This window comes from Falco rusticolus, chromosome 4 (assembly GCF_015220075.1).
Source record: "Falco rusticolus isolate bFalRus1 chromosome 4, bFalRus1.pri, whole genome shotgun sequence".
In the NCBI taxonomy this organism is placed as follows: Eukaryota; Metazoa; Chordata; class Aves; order Falconiformes; family Falconidae; genus Falco; species Falco rusticolus.
Window position 1 is genome coordinate 38,673,497 of NC_051190.1, and position 23,387 is coordinate 38,696,883.

At 43.5% G+C, this 23,387-nt stretch overlaps 1 protein-coding gene across 8 annotated transcripts in view; it reads left to right on the forward strand.

Moving 5' to 3' along the window:
- The first annotated feature begins 7,702 nt into the window (after positions 1–7,702).
- Positions 7,703–23,387, forward strand: part of SLX4 (SLX4 structure-specific endonuclease subunit) — a 32,567-nt gene continuing 16,882 nt past the window's right edge. For 4 of the 8 annotated variants that reach the window (XM_037384634.1, XM_037384638.1, XM_037384642.1 and 1 more), the window contains exons 1-8: positions 7,703–7,828; positions 8,492–8,570; positions 15,063–15,165; positions 16,912–17,656; positions 18,502–18,765; positions 19,569–19,743; positions 21,423–21,635; positions 22,608–22,819. In XM_037384634.1, the coding sequence (XP_037240531.1) occupies positions 17,290–17,656; positions 18,502–18,765; positions 19,569–19,743; positions 21,423–21,635; positions 22,608–22,819 (1,231 nt within the window). In that variant the 5' untranslated portion in view covers positions 7,703–7,828; positions 8,492–8,570; positions 15,063–15,165; positions 16,912–17,289. Of the gene's footprint in view, positions 7,878–8,061; positions 8,117–8,491; positions 8,571–14,483; positions 14,609–15,062; positions 15,166–16,911; positions 17,657–18,501; positions 18,766–19,568; positions 19,744–21,422; positions 21,636–22,607; positions 22,820–23,387 lie in introns of those variants that run through there. The other 4 variants (XM_037384637.1, XM_037384636.1, XM_037384635.1 and 1 more) reach the window with 4 other exon arrangements.

Here is a 23,387-nt window from a genome sequence, read left to right on the forward strand (position 1 = left end):
TTTTTTGATCTTTGTGTCTTTCAGCTTGTGATTTGTTGGTTCTTCTTTCTTCAGGGCATCAAGCACTGGACAGTGGTGGGAAGAGAGGGCTGTGAAAACAATAGTAGGTAGTAGCAGAGTGTGGAGGGAAAGCAGGAGAATCTGCAGCTACAAACCCTGTTAGCCTGGACTTTGAAAATTAAGTTTAGCTCTTTGAATCCTTTCTAAGGAGCAATGTCTGTTCAGCAGAGAGGCCTTTGTAACAGAAAATGCCATACTAAATTTCCCTCTGTGTGTCTGGTTTACACTGTGCAAACTGGTTTACAAGAACTCCTCCTCCTGCTCAGTGGGGACTCTGAGGCAGCCATGATATTTGTTTAGCTAGTCTTTAAATTGCCAGATTAAGATTCTGAAACTGGATTTGGTTAACTGGATGCTCTGCTGGACAGGACAGCCTCCAGCTCTTTAAACTAAAGGAAGCCTGGCTGTACAAAGAGGAATGAAAAGAGTCTGCTGCATTGATATATAAACATGCAGGAAGAATTACTAGATGATACATGGATGTGCAGAGGCTTGTAGGACGCTTGAAAGGAGCAATACAGTGTGGCCACTTCAGTGCAGGGTGTTTTGTGAACACAGACTGAAGAAATTAAAACCTTTGGTGAATTTCTGATGCTAATGACAGAGCGGCTGAGTGCAGTAACCTGCTAGCTGGTCACCTGGTGCTCACTGATGAAGTGCCTAAAAGTGGCATCTGTTGATACAATGCCTGAACTGAACCTGGATGCTAGTTTACAAAATTTGATGCAGCGAGAAGCAGAGTATGCTTACTGTGAGACAGTCATGAACCATCTGACATGTCTTTAGCCTCTCCAGTCCTGGGAATCCTCCAGGAATCTGAGCAGCTCTCGAGGTCCTAATTTTTTGCTATGAGAGATTTGTGACTACAAGATCAAATGAGATATTTGTTACTGGAGTGCAAACCTACCTTTTGTCACTGTACCCATCAAACACAGTGAGGATGGTGATAGTCCTGGGAACCTGTATGCAGCAAGGAGCAGTAGCAGTAGCAGGAGAGTGTTTTGACCCAAATCTCACATACTTTATCATGCTGCTTTGTCTAAGCTTCATCACTGCATGTGCCAGCAGCTTCTCCTGGCCCTCACCTCTCAGACCCAGCTTTCCGTTTTGTGAAGATTTGGAGGGAGTGCTGCTATATGAAGATTCTATGCGTGGTTAACAGAACACATCCCAGTGGAAAAGTGGGATGTGTGGAATCATGTTGATGACACAAGCTGAAGTGCTGATAGAAGTACAGGTGAGTCGCTTGAAAGCTAATCTGTAGGTGACTTAGTGTCTGAAAGGGCCTCCGCTTGGATGCGACAGAGGCTCTTTGGTAAACGAGCAGTGTAAAAGATGATTTCAAATGTAATGGTAAGCGGGAGGCATGGAAAGCTAGTTAGAACCTGTTTTTTCACTTTCTGCACAACCTTAAAATATGCTGTGCAAGCAGAGAAGGCCTGTATGGATCTTGCATCAGAACTTCAGTGCTGTTTGTAGTGGTAAAGCTGCGGTTGTACTCTTCCAGCTCCCCTGCTCTCCACTCAGATACTAAATTACTCATCCTCAAACGCATTGTATCACTAAGCAGTTTCCATCCAGCTTGTGCTCTTCCCTCGGTGAGAGTAGTGCCCCCCATTTCTCTAGTATATTGAGGTGAACCAAAAGTTCCAAGAGCGTGCAACATGTGTGAACAGAGCTGTGACATGCCCAGCATGGGCTAGTTATGTCCTTTACTTCTGTTTTTGCTCTATCAGATTTCCCCATGGGATGGAATTAGGGATCTCCAACCTGGAAAAATCTCACAGAGTTTATTTGACTTCCAGGCTGTAAGCAATGCTGAATCCTGCTTTATGCAGAAAATTGATCTATCGGGTTTGATTTTTACTGGGACCTCATTAGCTGCTGCCTGTCTCATTTTTTGGTGAGAGGTGGTTTTTGTTCATTTTTCTGCAAGTTAAACTTTGTGTGCTGACAAACTGTTGGTGATAAACAGCGTGCCTTCTCTCCTGCTCTGCCCAGGCTCATCAGCTGCAGAGTCAAAACTATATCCTTCGGGGCAGAAGATGGAAAATATTTATAGGCAGTGAAATCCAGTTTGAAAGGACATTCCTGAGACCTCGTGCTTTTAAACTTGGACAGAATCCCTCTCACGTCTGGCTCAGGACCTTGAAGCTGGACTGGCCCATAAAGTAGTTCACTGGGCCAGATTGAGAACAGAGTTTTCTCTCGTCCAGACTTCCTGCTGAGACTATCGAGAGTGTCTTGGATAGGCTCCAGGTCTATGATTTATGGACAAACCACAGGCCAGGAATCTGCAATCTAAGCTCCTTGAGCAGCAACTGTTTAAAACATTAGGGGAAGAAATGGCCACTCTTTCCAAAAGAAGAAAACTTGGGAGCCGTTAATAACGTTTAGCGCTTCTGTAGTGCCTCACAATTGTTAATTAATCCTCCCACTCTCCTTGTGAAGTAAGTCAGAATTGTTCTTACTGTACAAATAAGGTCTGCATGGAGCTTAAATAAATTTCCCAAAGCAACACAGGGAATCTGAGTTAGGGGCACAGCCCAGAACACAAGAATCCCAGCACAAAGTGAAACAAACCTCCTCCAAGATCCAGAGGCATAAAGACAAGTACCTGCTGGGTTTGGATGAGGTAATAAACACAAATGTAACAGCAACTTCAAGAGCTTCTCTGCCCAGTACCCTGTTCATTTGGATATTCTTCCCAGGGCAGTTCTGGGTCTGCCCAAACCTTATCCATTGATATCATGTGGTTTCCCAGATTTCAGAGAACACCTGAAAGCTTGGCTGCTTGCTGGAATTACCCTGTACAAAGTCCTTTCCAGCTGGTTCTCTCCCCTATTGCTTGGGAAGAAGAGGATGGCATGCTAAAAATCTTTTTTTTCGACCCAGAACAGCTCATCCCTTGATGTGTCTGGAGTGGGGTTAAACATGGGTTTTCCTTTTCCTTCATCAGCAGGAAACTTTTCTTCCAGAGGAAAAAAAGGGGTCATCTGTTCTCCCTCTGCTCTCAGAAGCACCTTTTGTTTCTCCTTTACCTCCCCCTTTACACTTAACCGCCATCTTCTCTAGAGCACTTGGTAGCTGATGCTGTGGTTGCAACATAGTCTGAGCCAAGAGGGGAGCTGATCTGCCTGGACAATCATTTTCCTGTTCTCATCTATGACAGGAGGGTGCTCCTTGGTGCTGTCTCCCACTGTCAGTCCTGGACCACCTTACAGCAAGAATTTTATCTCAAATCACAAGCCCCCTTCCCATTGCACTCCTGGAAAAAGTCTGGAGTGTGAACAGGTGGGAATGGGTAAAAAAGTCTGCTGTAAGTCCTGGTTGAAATGGAATAGTTGGCAGGAGTGCAAGGACCAAAGGCTTCTAGTAGTACTTAAATTTGTAAGGACTCCTGACGGTCTCATTGCTGTTAATCTATTTAGAGCAGCAGGAAGGATGAAAAATTGGTGAAAGAAGCAGAGTTTCCTCCTCTTTTTAAATCTATGTAGCAAAAGGTATTGTAATGAATTGTCCATTAAATGTATCTGTCCAACTTTATTCCAAATGTGAAGATATTATCTGCAAGGGATTTGGGGTCAGGTAACAGCAGTTAACAAAGCAGCAGTCTGTGAAGCCAAGCAAAGCTTGCTTCTCCTTTTGCAGCCCAAGTAAATGAGGGGTAATTGGGGTTAAATCCTGATCCAGAAGTAAATCAGTAAGTAAATCCTTCACGGAACTGTCCCAGATTAAATCCTTAGAAACTCGGGAAGTCAGAGCTGTGACAGGAGGCAGAGGGAGATTAAACTTGAGTTTTGTTTCACTGATGTAGCTCCGTCACTGGATTTGTTCTGTCTCAAGTGGTTTAGCAGATATTTTAAAAAGCAAGTGTACTAAGTTATCTTGTTTCAAGGAATCAAAGGATATGGTTTCATTTTTTAGTTAGGCACTGTATTTTTAATGTTTAGAAATTCTTAGCATGTTTAATGCCCAGTGCCTTTACTGAATGATAGTCATTCTTCTTGGAAATTATAATTCATTGCACCTCCCAGGAGAACAAGGCAAATTTTGGTTATAACAAATTAATTTGACATGCACACTCTTACTTGTGCTGTGTGACTTCCTGAATGGAAACATGCATATTTTTCTGGCAGGCTTGCAAGAGGAGATGTAGTGGCATGCACCATCCCAAAATTCACATTTTAGTGGAAAACAAAATGAACCTGCTCTGAAGAAAACACTGCATTGTTGCTTGTTTTGCCCTTTCAAGAGACTCAGCACACTGAGTATTGTGCTGAGCTCTGTCATCCAGCATGGCCAAAGTCCATGAAAAGGGCAAATTAATACCATAAATTAATGCAAACTCTAAACTTTACTCATTTAAATTGGCCTCTGTGGCTGCTTCTCTGGTCACTACGGACCTGGATTGAATCAGTTTCTATCCAAAGCTTTAAAAAATTATTCTGGAGCTGCCAGAGCCACCAACGTTACAAGTCTTAACACAGACCAGTGGATCTGCCCATCAGACTCAGCAGGGTAACAAAGTGAAACACAAATTTTGAGAACTGCTGACTGCAGTGTACTGGGGATAAATATGTATATGTATATATAATATACACGTACTGTGTGTATTCATAGATATGTAGATAAACATATTCACATCTTTACTATAAATAGCATTGCATGGTGAATTCAAGCACAGTTATTTTTAAAACATTTTAGTATTGGCAATAGTGTCCACAAGTTCCATAATTGTTGTTTTCTTTAGAGACAGCTCAAAACCAAAGTGTGATAGTAAATATCCTGTCTTTTACATGGTGTATCCAAAGTGTTGCTATTTCAGGGGCCTGCTAGCATCTACACAGTTGTAAATCACTGGAGAATACCACTAGAATGCATTGAATTAAGCCAAGATGTTCATAGAGTCTAAAGCACTGGGGCCCTATGCCATCTCTGATACAGAGCTGTTCCCTAGTGGGAAGAAAAAGTGAATTATTTAAAAATTGCTAGCAGAAGTCAAGTAGGTCTACATGGAGAATTTGATCATCTGCCTCTGATCAGCTGCCTGATTTTGGGAGAGCTGCTGCTTCTCTCTGTACCTCTAACTGTGGTTGCATGTTCTAGCTGATGGTGGGTACAAATCGCGAATAGAGCCTGTTGCAGCGACCACATCCTTGTTTCCTGAGGTTAGAAGCCTTGAAACGTCCTGTGAAATAGATACCTGTTTGGTAGCCAATTTGTACTGTTAAATGTCGGTGCTTTTGGACCCATCTGTATTGGAAATGCTGCAATTCCTCTGGCTCTTTTCAATGCAGACTTCTAGAAGGCTGCACTTGCGCACATCAGCAAGGCTCGGGGTGTTTGTGCTACTCACGTTGAGCGCAGTAAGCTTTAAAGGATTCAAGCAGTGAAAAAGCAGATGCTTGTGAGTGTTACGTGCTTCACATTTCTCAGGGGCCCTTTGCTTTGGTATCTCAGCACTTTTAGAATAGAAAATTGTGCTTGACTATGTGAAATGCAGTAGAAGAGCTAGAGGCTGTGGCGTTGCCTGGCAGCCACGATGTGGAGGCTGATCTGGCTAAAGATGTGTGTATTTGCTTTGTTCAGTGGTGTTTCAACTGCCGATGGGCAGTTTCCCCAGCTGAAGGTGTGTGACAGGGTCTGCAGGCTGTCCTGTGCCTTCTGGAGATGCCCCTCCAAGTCTTCTTGGTTATTATTTAAATATTTGGTGCTTTTGGATTCCGTTTGCATTTAGGGTATTGTGAAACAAAATGTTACTGTGACTTGGCTTGTTACTTGTTACTGCTTGGTTCTTGTGGAACCAACACAGTGTCTGGGTACCTCATAACTGGAGTATTTTTCAGTATGTTTGTGCAATGCGCACTTGCAAGTTCTTGCAGGGTTTTTCTTCAGAGTGTTTCTAATTCCCTTAAGTGTAGCAACTTTAGAAAGAACTTGAATAAACTAGCAGAAGTGTTGAAAGACACAAACCAAAGGATTTCTTCATAATCAGTTTTGGGTTCTCACACTGACATGGGCACATTGCATCTCATGGGGAGATTCACTGCAGAAAATGCATCCATCAGTCCCACCAAAATAAACACGCCACTAAGTATTTGCTTAAAATTCAAGGGTTTCCAGCTAAAATTGTCTCATTTGAATTTAGCATAGGTTAAAAATTAAATTGCTTTGCTGGAAGTGAAAATGCATGGTGCCTTGGGAGTTTGTTCTGTTTTAAAAGTTGTAGTTAATTCTTTTTCTATAAGCTTTCCAATTAGGCAAGGCTATGGCAGTGTTGGGCTTTTTTGGTGATGTCAATTATGGATCAAGATATAATTATGGAAAAATAAACATTACGTGTGAAGGAGACATCATATTGCTCACAATTAGAAGTATTTGTTCGTAAAGTGCCTATCTTGCTGGTTTTGAAGCACACTAATTGGAATGTCAGCCCCAGCATGTTCTGTGTGCCGCTAAACCTCTTCCCTCTGCTTCTTGACCTGTTAAGAAGTGTTACCCAGGAGTGATTTTGCTTCTTGCTGCATCCATACCAAGTGTTGAGAAAAAAATCCTGATTTCAACATAGAACATGCACTCAAAATGCAAGTCCCATGTATGACCCCCCCACGCTCACCGCATCTCTGGTGATTTTATACCTACAGGCCCTTGGCCGCAATTAAGTGTGTGTTTGGAGAAAAAGATTCTTGATCCTGACTCTGAATTAATATTCAGTATAAGGTCTCTTGAGTTCTGTAGTTGAAAAATGGCATCCATTTTCCTGTTCAACCCCTGGTATTAAGTACAGAATAAATAGGCAATGTTCTTTCTTTTGACAGATAAAGGTTGGTAAAAGCTTGAGCTACATAACTGCTCGCCTAGGTGTTTCAATATGTCCATTAATTTCCATATGAGCAGCACAGCATTTGTTATAAACCTAAAGCATTACAATTATAATGGGCTTTAGTTGCAGCTTTGCAGCATGCCAACTCATACCTTAGGTTTTAGATGTGAAGATGAGTGACTTTAAGTGATAGCTCCATGATTATTAACAGGTGGTATGAAGTTCTCTCCCTCTTTCCAATTTATTTTTTTTCTACATACGAACATTTTGATAGATCCAAGTCCTTTAAAAATATTCATCAACAAGGCTACGCTGTATGCTTTCCTCTTTCGGTGGTGTTTTTTCCAGACTCGTTGTTCACCTCAGTTACAACCCGAGCCGAGGCTCTAACCAAACCCACCAGCACTTAAGGCCCGCCGGGGCGGGGGGCGGGTCGGGACCGGCCGAGGCCCTGAGGTGCTGCATGGCGGCGGGAGGCGGCCGGGCCCGCCGCCGCCGCTTACCCTGGAGCACGGCCGCCCCCGGCGGCCGCCGGACCGCTCGCCTCAGTCCGGCCTCGCATCAGCAGGCGCCGCCCAGCGGCGCCGCCTGCCCGGGGGGAGGCTCCCGGCCGCTGTCCCGGAGCGGGGAGCCCCTGAGTCAGCTCCGCGAACAGGCCGGGCCCCGCTGATGGAACAACTGGGGGGGGGGGGGGGGGGGGGGGGGGCATCACCACAGCAACCAGTGGCGGGAAGCCAGTGCGCCTGCGCGGGGAGGGCGCGGCCGGGGCCGGGTGCGCACGCGCAGACCCCGCCGGCAGGAGGCTGCCAGGAGCGTGGCGCATGCGCGGCGGGCAGGCCGCGGGGCCAGCGAGACGGTTGGCGCCCCGCGCATGCGCTTCGGTTGGGCATCGGGGCTGCCGGGCGGGGAGCGGCGGCCGCCCGTGTCGCGGCGGAGAGCGAGGTCAGCGGCGGGCCGAGCCGGCGGGCAGCGCCCTCACAGCGACGGCCGGGTGCGCAGCGCTACCGGGGCGGCGGCGGGCGGGCTGGCGGGCGGCGTGACGTCATGACGCCGGCGCAGTGAGCGCGGCGCGGCGCCACCTGCTGGCCGGGAGGCGGTGGCGTCGAGCCCTGGGGCTGGCGTTACCTCAGGGTGTGGCGTCATGCGCGGTGGGACGTGACGTCAGCGGTGGGACGTCATCCCCTCGAGGGGAGGGGGAGGGGCCTGGTCGCCGCGGCGAGGGGCGCTGGGGTGAGCACCGCGTTCCCTCGTGGCCCCGCCGGGCCCGGGAGCGCTGGCGCCTTGGGGCGCCTCTGGCTGGGTCGGGTGGGCGGCTCGTCGCTGTGTGGCAGCTGCCCCATAGGGTGAAGTGCCGTCCTTGACGTTAACGCAGTATCACAAGCAAAAACTGGGTGCTAAAGGCGAGGTGTTCAACGGCAGGCCTGCTTGCGAGGGTGTCAAGAGTTTAAGCATGCACAGGCTGCTGGGAGGATTCATTAAAAACTCTGTTTAATGCATCCAGTCTCAAAGCAAACTTCTCTCGAGCAACGTTATCAGGGAGAGCAATTCTGAGGAGTCTGGCAGCTGTTCCGTGAAGCAACATGACATTTTATCTTTCTGTTCCAGGCTCAGCGGCACGAGGACCAGCGTATGGGCCTGCCTTGGTGGGGAACAGTCGGTGTCGGCTGTTTTACCAACTCTTTGTGTAAGTGATGCTCGTGCCGCATATACACAGATGCTTCTTTTAACCATCCTGGTTTTAAATAATGCCAGAATTGTGCATTTACTGTGCAAAAATATCCATTATTTGTACTAAAATAGTTTTGAGTCTAGTAAAGCCCAAGGGCAGTAACATTGACTGATGCTCTGTCTGCTGGCTTCTGTATAAACTCTCAAAAATCAGGGAGTACAGTCCCTGATTTGACTGCAAAAAATGACCCTTGTGTGGTTGGCATTCATACCTACTTAAAATGCTGTTCTTCGTCTCCCTCCAGGTCCCTTTTCTCCCCTTCGATTTTGCTGTTTGGATTAAAACATTTTTCTGAATAGCCAGAAGTCACTGTATTTCTTGATGCGATACGGGTGTGTCAGAGGCAGACTGGAAACAAGCAGAAAGAATTTTTATCGTAAGCTTTACATTTGGAAGAAAATAGACCTCAAGTTCTTTTGAGCATTTTCTTTTCCCACTGGGTCAATTTTCATGACACATTTTTTCCAAAGAAACTGTCAAATGGTAGAAAATAGCAATTTAAACAGGATGTTTGACATGCTGTATGCTAGTGAAACAAACTATGCTTTGCGGTCCTCAGTTGTACACGACATCCTTGTCCAGGGTTTCTAGAAAGAATTTTCCTGAAAGCTGAACACAGAGGAATTGATATCACTGTCTGAGAGCTGACCTCTTGCTGTTATTGTAGCAGTCCATGGAAGAGGCACATTTGTGCATCTTTGAGATCATTGGTATGATACCAGCGTTTCCCAGAGCACTCACACCAAGTCTGTAGGTAACTATATTTAGATATTGAGAAGGTGAAGGAGCTAAGTTAATAGTTTAATAGGAAAAAATGTAAAAAATGTATTTTCAGAACAGTAAACCAAGCCTGTTCGTGATAGAAGCTGGAATATGGAGAAAAGATACGATAGCATGAAAACATCATAAAGCGACATACCCACAAAGTAATGTGTATTTTGCTGTAGCTCTTCTATGTGATATTAGCTGAGAAGAGAGCAAGTTATTAGCTGTTATATATCAATGAAACATTAGTGTAAAAGATATATTATTAGATCACCTGTAGAAATCCATGATGAATTTGGCCACCTTTTCAAAGTAAGCATCTTTCTATTTCAGAGAATGTGGGAAAATCAAGATACTGCGTTAAATTTCAGTTTGGATTTGGCTTTTGTGATTATAAGCTTCAACATAATCACAAATCAGGAGACACACTTTTTGAGAAAAAGTAGTATCAGTAGAATTTACATTGTTTTAAGTGAATGTGCCCTTTAGAATACCATTGTCTTATTGGAGAGAAATGGCTTGAATGTTTCACATTGTCTTCTTACTTCTCTTTATATTCACTTCTTCATTAATTATTCAGTTGATTTTCTTTCCGCAAACATCCGTAAGGCAGATTGCTCCATTCTTGTTGTGCAAAATGAAAAAGTTGTTTGACATGGTCAAAATTACCTGTATCAGGGTGGAGTCAGACACCCGGGGTAAGGTCACATTGTGGTCAATTTGTAAGAATGACTGCCTGTGTAAGGCTTTGTGCTGGGTCCTGAAAAGGCAGTGTGAAAAGCTATGTGCCACTGGTGCTGTATGAGCTATAGGCCATGTGTCCTCTGGAATGAATCATGCTGTAGGTTCACTGTCACAATTTCACCACAGTTTTCACTAGGACGAACTATAAAGGAAATAAAACCTTTTTACTGTTAAAGCATATGTATTGATATGGCCACAGACTCATATAGGGGCCCACCATTGTTCTGATTAGCTGTCCAGACTGCTTAGTCCTTTGTAGTTGTTGCTTCCCAGGATAGATTTACCTACGCTGTAAGTATGGCCTCGGCCCAAAACAGGGACTTTGTGTTGAGATTTGTGCTAGTTTACCAAGTCGGCTGCATCATTCTGCCTCTCTGTCATCAATGCTATCTAACAGTTCCCTTCTCTGCATCATCAGGCAGCTTGATCAGTGGTGGTTTATGTCTCTCCTAACTCATTTCTTAAGTCTAAGTAATAGAAGAGCGAGATAGGCAGAGAGTTAATCTCTGAGGGATGTACTAGAAATATATGCTCTCAATGACTGCTGTTTGCAGTTGCATTTTGAAACCTATCTAGCTACATTTTAATAATTTTTAAATGTGTTGTATTGATTTTGTATAATTTTAATTAACCATTTGGTCCCTCGATACTTTTTTAATGGTTTACAGAAGAATTACACCTCTGTTAACACACAGAGGTCTCATTAAAAAGGTATTAGCTTAATGTAGGAGATCTTGGTTTTCATAAAACTGTGTTGATTGGTATTAATTTTATTATCCATCTTTATTCAGCAATTCCCATATAAGCCATTTCTTTAACAGCCTGGCGTTGATCTCGGTCTGAAAGATGGGTGTTTACTTCCCTGATTGTCCTTTTTGAAAAACCACAGTGACTTCTACTTGCAAATGATCCAATTCTGTTGACAGAAATACCTTCAATAGCTGCTTTTCAGTATGCTTTGGATTACTGTTAGAGTAGGCTACTTTCATCAACATCATGGGATGGATATTACAAGAATATTTAGTATTCTCAGTATTAACAGTTCTGCAGTTTGTTTTGTAATGAACTAGTGGCCTTGGTAGTTTCTTCTTTTTGGTTTTGACATATACCAAAAGGATCTTCTTGAAAATCCTTACCTTTTCTGACCAGGTAACTAATCTTATGTAATTTTACCACCTCCTCATTCTGATACAGTTCATTGTTCATATTCAGTGCTATGCAGTTCCCTTACATGTTGATATTTTACATGTCTGGTTTTATTACTATTCTGATTATTCTTCTTTCTGTGAAAACCAAGTTAGGTTTTAATAAGTATTGTTCTCTTTATTGATTTTGGGGGCCTCTACTGAAATGTTTTTATTCACTCCTTAATTCACCGTTGTGTTTTTCTGTTTAATATTTTTTTGTTGTTTTCAGTCAAATCACATAAGCATTTTTGAAACACCAGCTGCATATATTTCTGATTTGTATGCTACTGCGTTTGCATACAAGCCATGAGCATTTGCACCTGAGCAACCGTTAGTTTTTATTTTTATATTCACTTCCCCTTTATCTTTCCAGAGGAGGTATGAAGTAAAAATTTTCTATCTCAGTGAAGTGCTTTATAAGGTAAGGTTAGTTTCTACAGTATTTGAAAGGTAGAGGGACATTTTGTCATGTAAGTAGTAATTTAGAATTCATGTCTGGAATGTAACAGATTTTTTTACTGTCTATGAAATCCTTTGCCATGTGTACAAGGTACTACCAGGGGTGGTGCAGCCTTGAAAAGAAATGAGAGCATGGTACTCTGCCAGGATGTTAGGAAACAGAAGGGGGTAGTGTCAGGTAGGCATTGATAATCGTCACTGCTAAGATTGCTCATTGGAATCTGATTATGATTTTCCTAGCTATCATTTCCTTGCTTATATAGACTTAATTTGTCATCTCCTATTTTCCACGCCTGATTTTGGTATCCTTTTCTAGCACAGGAAAGCTGGCAGAGACCTGAACAAGAGGGTGAATACCTGACTGGATTCTGTTCTGCACTTACCTTTGTTCTTTCCTCATAGAACAAGTGCTGCTGTCCTCAGTGTTAATTTATTTGTGGTTCTACAAACACAGAGACCCTGCACTGTACAGATCTAGTGTTGTGTCTTTGTAAAATAGTGTTGGTGATAAAGGTATTGGTTAGTGCAGGAACCTGGAGAGAACAGGCTGTAGTGAAGAGACTCTCTAAAAGTATGGAAGATAATACGCTTTTTCAGAAGTTACACTGTTGACATGTAGGTTCTCCATCAGGAACCTGTAGGAAGATTTTTTTGTTACAGGATTCGGTCTGGAAGAATCCCTAGGGACTGCCTTCTAGTGTGGTTTCCAGAACAAACACTACAGAAATTCTTTCCCTTTGCAGTATTTGGACTGGCTTGATTGAAAGTTTTGCTACCTTCAGATCTTTAGGCCACAGCTTTCACAAAAAGAGAAGGGGAGGGAGCAATAAAACTTTTAATGCCAACACAACAGCATGCATCCCATCATCCTGTCCGCTGTCAACGCTCTGTAATTAGTGGCATCACTTCATACGGGCTGTGGCAATTAACTAATTTCTGAAGACTAAGTTATCAGTCACTTTGATCCCATTCTTTGACATTCCGTTAAGTTCTGGCCAGCCTTACAGGACTGTCAGGACCACTCCTATGTTGATCTTGCTGGTGGAGGAAGTGGGAGAAGGTGCTTCTGCTGAGAAAGGTGCCACCCTTCCTGCAGCAGCCCACTCTGCCGGGCACGCAAACAGAGCCTCACTCCATGTTTCCTGCCGAGGGGAGACGGGTGCTGCAGACTCAGCACCATGTCTTCCTATGCCCCATTAGGAATGCAGCTGCCTGTTCAGCTGCTTCACTGGTGGAGACAGGGGGAGAGGATCTGTCTGCAGAACGGGGTAATTTGTACTTTCACCACAAGGAAATGGTATGTATCAAAAAACAGGTTACTTTTTGCTTTGCTTTCTAGCATTAAATAATCCCACTTCCCCAAGTATTTCTTGTGAAACCCAGGAAATTGCTCCCAAGGTAGCATGGCATTTCCCATTTTTGAAGGTATAGGGTCAGGCTTTCCTTAGAGATGAGTAATTGAGGAGGATATACTGCAGGGGAGAGAGGGGAGAAGGTATCTACTGGGTGTAAGTTGTGGAGGCCTACCTAACACTGTTCTACACTTTCTAGCCATAATGATGATGTATTCTTGGGCACTGAAATGGCAGGAGAATTGTTCCTGGAACAAATAGTTTAAAGTGGCAAGTGAGCAAGCCCAGATGTATATTTGATTGCTTAGAAGAGATAGTGTCAAGTGGTGGGACTGCTGGTAGAAATATGCTCTAAGTTGTTAAAAGAGAGACTGCTCTGAAAGGTGGCAGGGTAGCAGATCTTCTAAAAACCCAAACAACAGGTAAAACAAGGATTCTGTGACTGAACTAAGGAATTACAAGGCAGGAAGTCTTTTATTAAACTGGCCAAAGTGATCATCAAGTTATTTGTAGCTGTCTGTCATTATATATTTTTAACCTGATAGCATTTCATCAATGTGGTAGCCTAGTTTCTCTAGTAGACTGTCTCTCAGTAGTCTAAAGGACTGGTTTGAATTCATCAACAAATCAGGAAATAAAGAATGGATTAGTGTAGCTTGCTCAGAAATCCTTTGAAAAGGGGAAAGAGGTAAAGAATTATCATGAATGGTAAACTATCTGAGAGAGCAAACTGGCTGGAGGGTAGCAAACAGCATCCAAGCGTTCATTCTGAATCCACCTCAGCATGTGCCTGGTGGTCCCACTGGGCAGTGGCACAGCTTTTTGAGCTGAGTCGAGAGCACAGGTGTTTTCAGCAGGCTCCGAGCTGCAGGTGACACACTAACTAGATCATGAAATTCAGTGTGGAGGTGTGTAAAGTAGAGCACAGAGGTGGAAAAAGAGATAAATCATATGGAACACCTTAATGATACCAGATACTGAAAGAGCTCTGGGCATCTCTGTTCAGGTAAAACCTTTGCTCAACAAGCAGATCCTTTCAAACCGAAGAAGATGTTAGGATCTCTGAGGCCTGGATGGGGAAGGAATGTGAACAATATAAAGCTTCTTCACCAGCTGTATCAACAGTCTGCTGTCTGCAGTACTGGTCAGCGTATCTCAGAAAAAGCAATGGAGAGTGAAGCAGCTTCAGAGAGTACTGATGGGGATGGTTAGGGGTCAGGAAAGATTCTCCTAGGAAAAGAGAAAAGACTAGGGCTCTTACTTTAGAGCACAGAGACTGGAGGATGTGATAGATATATTTTAGAAAATACTGAGTGGTCTAAAGAGTGTATTCAGAGCTTCTGCCTTCCTTGTCTCAACAGAAGACAGTGAAGTACAAAGGATGCAAACAGAACTGATGAGAAGGGATACCTGAATTTTTTTTCAGTTAAACCAGGGAGCTCAATCCAGTAGATGCCTATGAGCCTGAAAACAGCTGGATCAAAAGGTGAGGGTGTTACATGACTGGTTTAAAGAAACTTACCAGGAAACAAAATTAGTCCCAACTGGAAAAGGCAAGGACAGGCTATTTGTAGGATAAGATAACTCAGGCTGGAAGTGACCTCAGGAGGTCTCTAGTCTGATGTCCTGCTCAAAGCAGGGTCAGCTGTGGGGTCAGACCAGGTTCCTCAGGGCTTTATCCAGTCTGTCTGACCTATTCTGCCTTCTGAAGGGTTCTGGGCTTTTTCTGCAATGGTGCTGCTCACTGCTGAGCTGAGCAGATCCTGAGCAATGCATCTAACTCACCTACCCTCACTTCAGGTACACAGGTTAATGGAAGTGGCAGAACTTAGCACCTTTGGAGCGTGTGCTGTCTCCTTCCCCCTGCAACTTGGAACTTGAGCAAAAAGAGCAGTCAGTACAAAATACACTAAATCTAACCCTTTCCTTCCCATTTCTAGGTTCCACCTTTCATTGTTACTGATCCTGCTTTGTACCACTTTGCTGATCCACATTTAGTTGAAGCGAACAGCTGGGCTATAGATTTGACATCTAAGTGGATAGGTAAGTGCTGCTGTTTATTTTATTTGACCAGCCTTGTGATTTGTTGAGTCCTAAAATCTTCCAAAATGAATTGAATACTATACTGAAAGAAATTATTTTCAAAGCCAATACTTTTCGAGCTCCATAAACTGGTCTGAAAGCTGGCTGTTAGGTACACTGATAGCAGCAGCATCAGAGATACTGAGGTGATGAACAGAGCAGGAGCCTGTAACTGCAAGTCTGGAAAGGGCAAGGAGAAAGACAGATAAATTCTTAGGTGGTTTTGCATTGTTTGTATGTCTGACTTGCTCTACCTGGGGCACTGAACATTGGTTGCAAATGCAAAAGTGCTGATCTGTTTCAAAGTTTAATATCAGGAACTAACCATAAATAGTATGACATTATAAATGTGTCTTTGAGAGGTACTTAAAGCCATGGAGGATGTGAGATTCTGTTTTTCTCCACATGCTGTCTCCTACATAGAATAAAACGGTCAATTTACAGCGATAACTATACCAAGATTCTGTCCAGGAAAATCAAATTTATGAACTGGCTACATAAAACTTCAGTTTCTCTCTGACAGGAAATGACTCCAAGATTCACAGCAAAATCCTCTGCTGGTTTGGGAGCCTGAGTTTAAAATAAATAAATCCATTAACATCTGTAATTGCTTATAGGAAAGGCTGACCCATGAAAGTGTGTAACCAGCATTCCTTAGCCTTGCATGTCTGCAGCCAAGCCATTTGAGAAAACAATCTTGCATGTATTTTTCCTGCTTTTTGAGTCTTTCTGTGCCCAGAGCTTTACTGGAGAAACTGAACCACAGCTGTTGCCATTCCAAGTGAAACACTCCAGTTTAAGCTTGAAAGAAATAGGTTTTGAGAGCAATATAAAACCTCTGGTAAAATAGTCAGGACCATAGTGAACTTAGGACTAGGAAGAAGACAATCAAAATGTCTAAGAATAGAGATCTAGTTTTAATGTTGCCTGGGGCTTGATGGCGTTTCCATCTGGACATTGTACCCAGTGCTGTTCCAAGTAATCCCTAGCTAGTACTGCTGTTCTTACTGTAGCTGAAAAGATTAAGAAACTCATTTAAAAATACCGTTTGTTGAGTCTGTTTACCTTGTGTATTTGACAGCAATTTGTGGAACATGGTCGGTGTCACAGTTTATTGGGTACTCAGAGTTTAGCATTAGTTAGCAGGAGAGGTAATCCTAACGGTGAGCAGCCATGGATGTGAGAGGAGAGAAAGGATGAACATGTTTGATAGAGTTGTTCTCAGACTTGTCCCAGAAACTCTTCCGAAATGCCAGAAACTGCCTTTATTTACTTCTCAAAATGAGATCAGGCTCTCCTCTTTAAAGCTGCAGTGTCTCAAAGCTGAAGTTTACAGTCTAGAGTAGCTGTCTTGATCTGAAGGACTTTTTTTTTTTTTTTTTCCCCTGCCCTGCTGCATTCACTGGTCTTGTGTTATATAAATGTACATGTGAATACATATACAAAAAGGACAGTCTCAAATCCTCAAAAAGCTCCAGGACAAAAGCCTACTCAGTATCAGATACCTGTTTGGAAAGCTTTCCTCTTCTTTCCTAATGGGGCTTGTGCATGTCTGTAGTACAATTATAGAGACAGTGTTTTGGGTCAATACATGCTTTTTCTAATCTTACTGGTTTATGCAAATTCTCTCCTCCTTCAGAGTTCTACACCAGCCCTGTCTGCATATACCATCCTACATAACTACCTTCTTTTATTTCTTTCTTTAAGGGCTTTAGTAAGTGTCTTTCTGAAGCTCTATCATGAAGATCTTGTGCGTGCTCTGCACAAATTGAGGTGCTGAACTCATGGTCTAGAGACCTCTGAAGAATCAGCTTGTGAAAGCAGGTGGGGTCCTTGGAGAGAGAACATGCTCTACTAAATGGCTGTGAATTAACTGTGGAAGAATGAACAGTCAGAACAGCACAGAAGTGCCCGCTCTGTTGACCTCATTGAAGTCTGGAAAATTAACATCTCTGAGGTGGTAGAAGTGAACTGGTGAAAATACCAGGTCACGGGTGATGCAAACCTGAACTGATTCTAGTATCTCCCCCTGCCTTCCAGTCCTCACAGTGTCGTTAGGCCAGTGTTACTGGAACCTGCAGGCCAATGGATGAACAGGACAATGATTTTAAAGAGTTGTGGGCAAATCTTTTGAATAGAGCAAAGAAAAAAGCTGGGGATGCTGAGGCAGCAAAGAGGGCTCAGAACAGGCCAAAGAGCACTGCAGCAAGAAGCAAATTAAGAAGAGACAGAGCTGCTGCTAAGAGCCAAAACCATCATCGCTTACCAGCAGTGAAAGAAGGAAACTTATCTCAACATTTGGGTCCAAAAGAACAAATGGTGCATAAAGAAGATGATGACACTGTGGCCTGTAGTAGTGGTGAGACTGCACAAGGGGATGGAGAGGGAAGCCCCTTCCCTGCCAGCCAGCTGAGTACAGTGGCCAGCGAGTGTAGCCAAAGGGCTCTGACAGGTGAGTGAACCAAAATCATTCAGACAGAAAACAGACTGGGACTGAAAGGACTCTAGTTCAGTGGAGGTCTTCAAAAGTCCATCTGGAGGGGACATACAGAAGAACTGACTGAAGCTGGCTTGCATCTTGTGTTTCCATCCATACTTAGCTACTTAGGCTTATCTAGGTGTTTAAACTGATAAATAAGGTCAGCCAGGAAAAGGGTTATTTTGCACCTGTCCTGTCCTGATCACCCTTTCTTAAGTATGTGTTGCTGACTGCACTCAGAGTGAAGATACTGGGCTGGTGAGATCCATGGTCCCGTCTTGGATGCTGCCCGTAGCCACAGGATACCTCAAGCAGAACAGTGGTTTGCTGAGGTGTTAGCCTAGCATTGCCTCTGCCTCCTGCTTGTTACCACTGTACCTTTGGGAACTCTGGGTTCCTTCAGCTCAGAGCCTGAAAATTTGAGCCACAAGTAGGGTGTGGAGATCAAAAACCAGCAGGAGCCACAGGATGTTCTGCTGTGGGAACGCTGGGGAGAATGGTGCTGTAGGGCTGCCTTGCTTCTTGTTCTCACTAGAGACCTTCAGGCAAGGCCTTCCTTAATATTCCTTCCTCTAAAAGGGAAAGAGAGATACTTAAACTCCACTGTAGCACAGAAACCTGATACTGTTACTGTGGTTATAAAGTATAAAGTCATGCAATAGTTAGACAAATTGTTCACTTCTTCCTCTAAGAATGGCTGTTGCAAAACTGAGCCTGACTTAGGCTGCTGTTGGGGAACCTTCTCAGCAGCTCTGTGGGCAGCTCAGCTGGGTGTTTAAAACTGACTGGTAAAGCTCTGGTGTTTTCTTCCCGTCTAGTAAATACCCAGAGTGGCTGTTCCCAGACCACATTATCCTTCCATCCTGCTACACAGCCAGAGACCTGCTCTTCACCCACCTCAAAGGTACCGCCGCTTGCAGTGTCGAAGATGCGGGTAGCAGATCTGGTAGTGGAGAGAATGCAGCAGTTCAAGAGGGTGGCACCTGAGCAGCTAAAACACAGCACAGATGATAGTTTGCCAAAGTCTGTAGCCAGCGGGGATTTCCCTGATGAAAGCCAGGGGCAGAACCCACCAGAGAATGGTACGTTTCTCCTGTAAGCTCTTGTACGTGCAGAAAGAGTGCTGTGGGCTGGTGTGAATGGTTGCATGAGAAGCAGTCAGGATTCCTGGGCTTTGTTCCCAGCTAGCCTAGCGGCTCCGCGTGCAGCACTGAATAAATCACTCCAGATCACTGAGAAAACTTGCTCTCTCTATTGTTCAAGAACTATTTGTACTTTGCTTCCAGCTCCTCTCTAAGGCTGAATTAACCTCATGTTAGATTCTAGAGGGATAATTACCTTCTTGGAAACAGGTTGAAATTCCAACAGGACCAGTGAACGTCAGGACAGTGTTAGGTACTATTAGGTAAATATGACTCTTAGGTAGCCCCCATCTTTGGTATATCTCCAGGCACTCTATAAGGTAATTTGTTCCATGCAGACGAATTGAATCCACAGCAATTTTACTCTGGTTTTCTTCTTTAGAAGTCAAGGCCTTGTTGGTCCTGTATGGACATAAAACTGCTGTGTAATATGTAATTTATAAGATTCCATGTTCTCTCCAGAAACTTTTCCAAAACTTACCCTTTATTTGGCTCTGACTTGTGCTGTACTGTGAACAAGTTGCCACCTCCTGCTCCTCTGCTAGTGCCATCCTGTCACATTTGAAGAGTGCAGTTTGTACATTTCCTTGTGAGAGATCAGATGTGAAGATGCAAGGGAAAGATGGCAATTAATTTTTACGTGTCTAGTTTAATAAGCTAATAATGACAAGTATGTTGGTTCCACGCCTTTCATACAGGATTCTTAGCTTTCTGTCTCAGATCATCTCTTTCTTCTTTGCCAGATACCCACCATCTTCCATCCATGGGACATGATGGTGCTCTGGCTTTGGCTCTTCAGCAGGAAACCAAAGAGGAAGCCCTGGCAAGCCTGGAGGATGCAGGCTTGTTTTTTTGTCAGATCTGCCAGAAGGATATCTCAGCCATGAACACAACACGACGAGAGCAGCATGTTAACAGGTGAAAGGCTGGCACGATGTGTCCTTTCTGCATCCTATTCCCCTTGACCTCATAGACCGCTCACTCCCCTTAGCCATTGAAGAACATGGTTAGCAGGGGAGTCTGCATAGTAATACGGACCTTTACGGCTTGAATTAACAAGTCACTTTGATCCCGAAGCGGAGGCTGATTGTCTAGCCCTGCAGGGCTTCTGCCTGTGTGTGGTAAGGCAAATGCTGTTTTTGTCAGTACCGTGGCAGAGGAGCTGTGATTGCAAAGGGGTGTCAAAATTAACGAGGACTCGCTACTGTAGGTTTTGAGATCTACTGATCTCAGCCAACAAAGTAATGTTTGCTCTATTTTGCTAAAAATTGTTTGTCTAAGGACATCTAGTATACCACTGCATATCCAAGCTGTTTGCTGAGAGAAAGTTGATACTATCAGAAGGATGACTAAACTGAAATGAATGCTCTTAATTGAGCAGTTTCCTTAGTCGTAAGTATCAAGTACTGTTAATATATTTTGTAGACAGCTCTTTGTAAATTAGAAGTCTGTGCTTCTCTGTTGAGAAAATATCAGAAACAGTGCATTTGAATGATTGTAATTTCTTAATTTGAGCACTTTCAGAAAGCAAAAGTGATTTAATTTGTCCAGTCCTACATCATGTTATTGAGTGGCTCGCATTCATTAGGGTTGTCTGCGCCTGCAGCTCTAGAGGTGTTACTGCTGTTTCTGTCTTCAGATATTTACTGCTGTTTGAGAGGAAAGAGGTTGTAAAACAGTGACAGCGTGTCAGAAATGCTTTTTGGAAATTGTCTGCTTTGTGAACTATTAAGCATGTAATCAGATGATGAGATTACTAGGTTATATTAGCAATGATTTTTTGATAGCAGTCTTCATCACAAGAGGTAAAGCTATGGACGAATAGATGCACTGGCAAACTAGTAATCAACAGTCCTAGTACATCAGATGAATGATCTCTTAAGGCAGCTCTGTGTGTGTAGGTACTGTGTGCCATTACCTAATCAGGGAGTGATTTTTCTAATAGGTGCTGCAGATCCAGGTTTTTACAGCCTGAATCTCTTTGGAGAGGACAAAAGAATGATTAAAAAATTTTACATCATTTTGACCTACCACAGATTATTAGTTCATCATCCTGCACTCTTGAGCATGGTGTTAATTTCAGCTGCTCCATTTTCTGTGACATGAACAACTGTCCTTGTCAAGTGAGATAGCTGACTTGAAAACACTTGCGTTCTTGACACTGCATGTGGTTATGCCCATGAAAGTGGTAAGAATGACAAGAAGTAGTCATCTTTTGGGTGAGGAAGACTTAACATTTCTGTGGTAGCGTGATTCTTTTTTTAACAGTCATTTAAAAGTTAGCTGGAATGTTAGAATGAATGCAGAAAGAGGAATTAGTTGATGAAGATGTGATGAAGTTAAATAAGGTTATTACCTGCACTTGCTTTTGAGCAACATATTTTTAATGTGCCTCTGAGGCCCTAATCTCCATGTAACTGTTACATGTCATATTCATCACAGTGGTGGGCACATAATTCTTGTTTCTTTAGGAGATGTTTCTGGCTGTTACAGATATTAGAGATGATTGTGCTTCCTTTTCTTTAATGTGGTTTAAATCTTAGCATGGACAGTTTTAAAGTCTTCAGAGGTAAATAAGCTTTGCTGTTGTATCACAGGTGTCTGGATGAGATGGAAGAAGCACAGATATCCTCCAGCAAACCTCTGGTCCCTGAATGTCCCATCTGTGGGAAGCAGTTCCGAACCCCACAGAGTCGAATCAGTCACTTGAAACGCTGTGCTGTCGAGATGGATGTTCCTCCTAAGATGCTTCTTCAGGCGGTTCAGTTGCAGGTATCCACTCTTGGTGATGCACCTCTTCAGTGTCCCAGGTAAGCTGGTAAAATTAAAGATGCTGATTATTTTCTTCAGCCTGAGAGATACTGAACCTGTGCTCCTGGGGATGAACAAACAAGGCAGACTTGCACGCTGGGTGGGCCCCAAGTCCAAAGAAGGTCAAATAGATTCATGACCCATTACCACATGAGGAGAATTTAGCTGGAGAAATCATCTTGTTTTCCTTCAGAAGTGGTCAAGTGGTGGCTGACTTTAAAACTCGGCAGGCAGGAGCAAATTGGGGAGTAAGTAATCTTACACTGGTTTGTCAGAATTTTTTGTGCTCTATAAGGCAGTTATGCTGTAAAGCTGAATGGTGTGTTTGAGCTTATTAAGCAAACCACATAGCACGAGCTTGCAGTCTCTCCTGAGCATTGGTTGTGCCAATGCCTCAGCTATTCAGCTTGTGGCTGTACTGGATATATGTGCTTTACACCCTGAGCCAAAGAGGAAACAGACGTGATGTTTTGAAATGTGCTTGGTACAGAGCTGCATCTGCTGTCTTGGATTTGAGCAGAATCTTCAGAGTACAGCAAGTGGTGCTTGACTGAGTTTGTAGAAGGGCTCCCAAGACCCTTGTGCTGTGGAAGGACCAGTGCCTGTTACCTGTGGAAGCAGCAGGGTGGGAAAGCATTTTCTGGTGATCTTGGTTTTGCCTCACGTCAACTTGTTTTTTCCCCTTTGGTACAAAAAAGCATTCAAGGTAGAGATAGCAGATGCTTACATCAGTGCTGTGGTCTTGTGCTTACCTTTTCAAAATAAGAATTTCTCTAAATTGCTCTGAATTCCATAGATGATAAGAAATCCTTTGCTCTCTGCTAGGGAAGAAGGTACTGAATAGTTTTTCATTATCCTTGATATGGGAATCACTGTGAGCAAGTAGAGCAGCTGGTCTGGAGTGCTTAGTGTTTCTTGTCTCTGATACAGTCACATTAACTTCGGCTTCCTGCTGCATTCTTGTATTTCACCAATCAACCAAGCAGGTCAAAGCGAAAAGGCTCCTCCAAAGAGGACTCAAAAATGCAGAAGAGGGCCAAAATGGAGACTAAGGATGAAGATTTGCTGGTTGCTATGGCAATGTCACGCTCTCTGTTGGAGCAAGAAAAGCAGGAACAGGCAAAATCAGTTACAAATGTGAAACCCGTGGCTGCTTTGCCGATCAAATGGAAGCCAGGATCAGGTATGTGTTAAAGCGAGTTAGTGTCAAAGGTTCTGTTACTGGAGGAGCAGTGTAACACAGCCTGCTCTTCACTAAAACTTTCCTGTTGGGTATTGGAGGGACAGCCCTCTTTCTATTTTGTTCAAGCTGTCAGAGCTTCAACAATATGCAGTATCCATGCACAGTCAAGAGAGGTGGCAGGGAGTCCATGGGTTTTAGTGAAATCCCTTAGGCATCTCATGCTTTTTTCCACTGATTGATTGTTTTGAATTTGTAAAATATTCCTAAGATAAGCTGTTGGGTTTTGTAAACCGTGGAAGTGAGAAGAAATAACATGAAAAGAGTATTGTTCTTTCTCCTGCAGTGGATTTTTTCATATTCATCCTGCTGCAGCGTGGATTAATGCAGCTCTTTCAGCCTTATCTCTTACCTCTGTTGTCTTTCTGTAGTGGACATATGTGTATACTACATGCTGTTGAGCATGTGCTTCGCTATTTCAGTTTGCAGAAGGGTTTAGAAAGGAAGACAGCTGCCAGGGCAGAGGGTTGAGTGCTGTATAGATGGGAGACTTCACTCTTCATGACCCTGC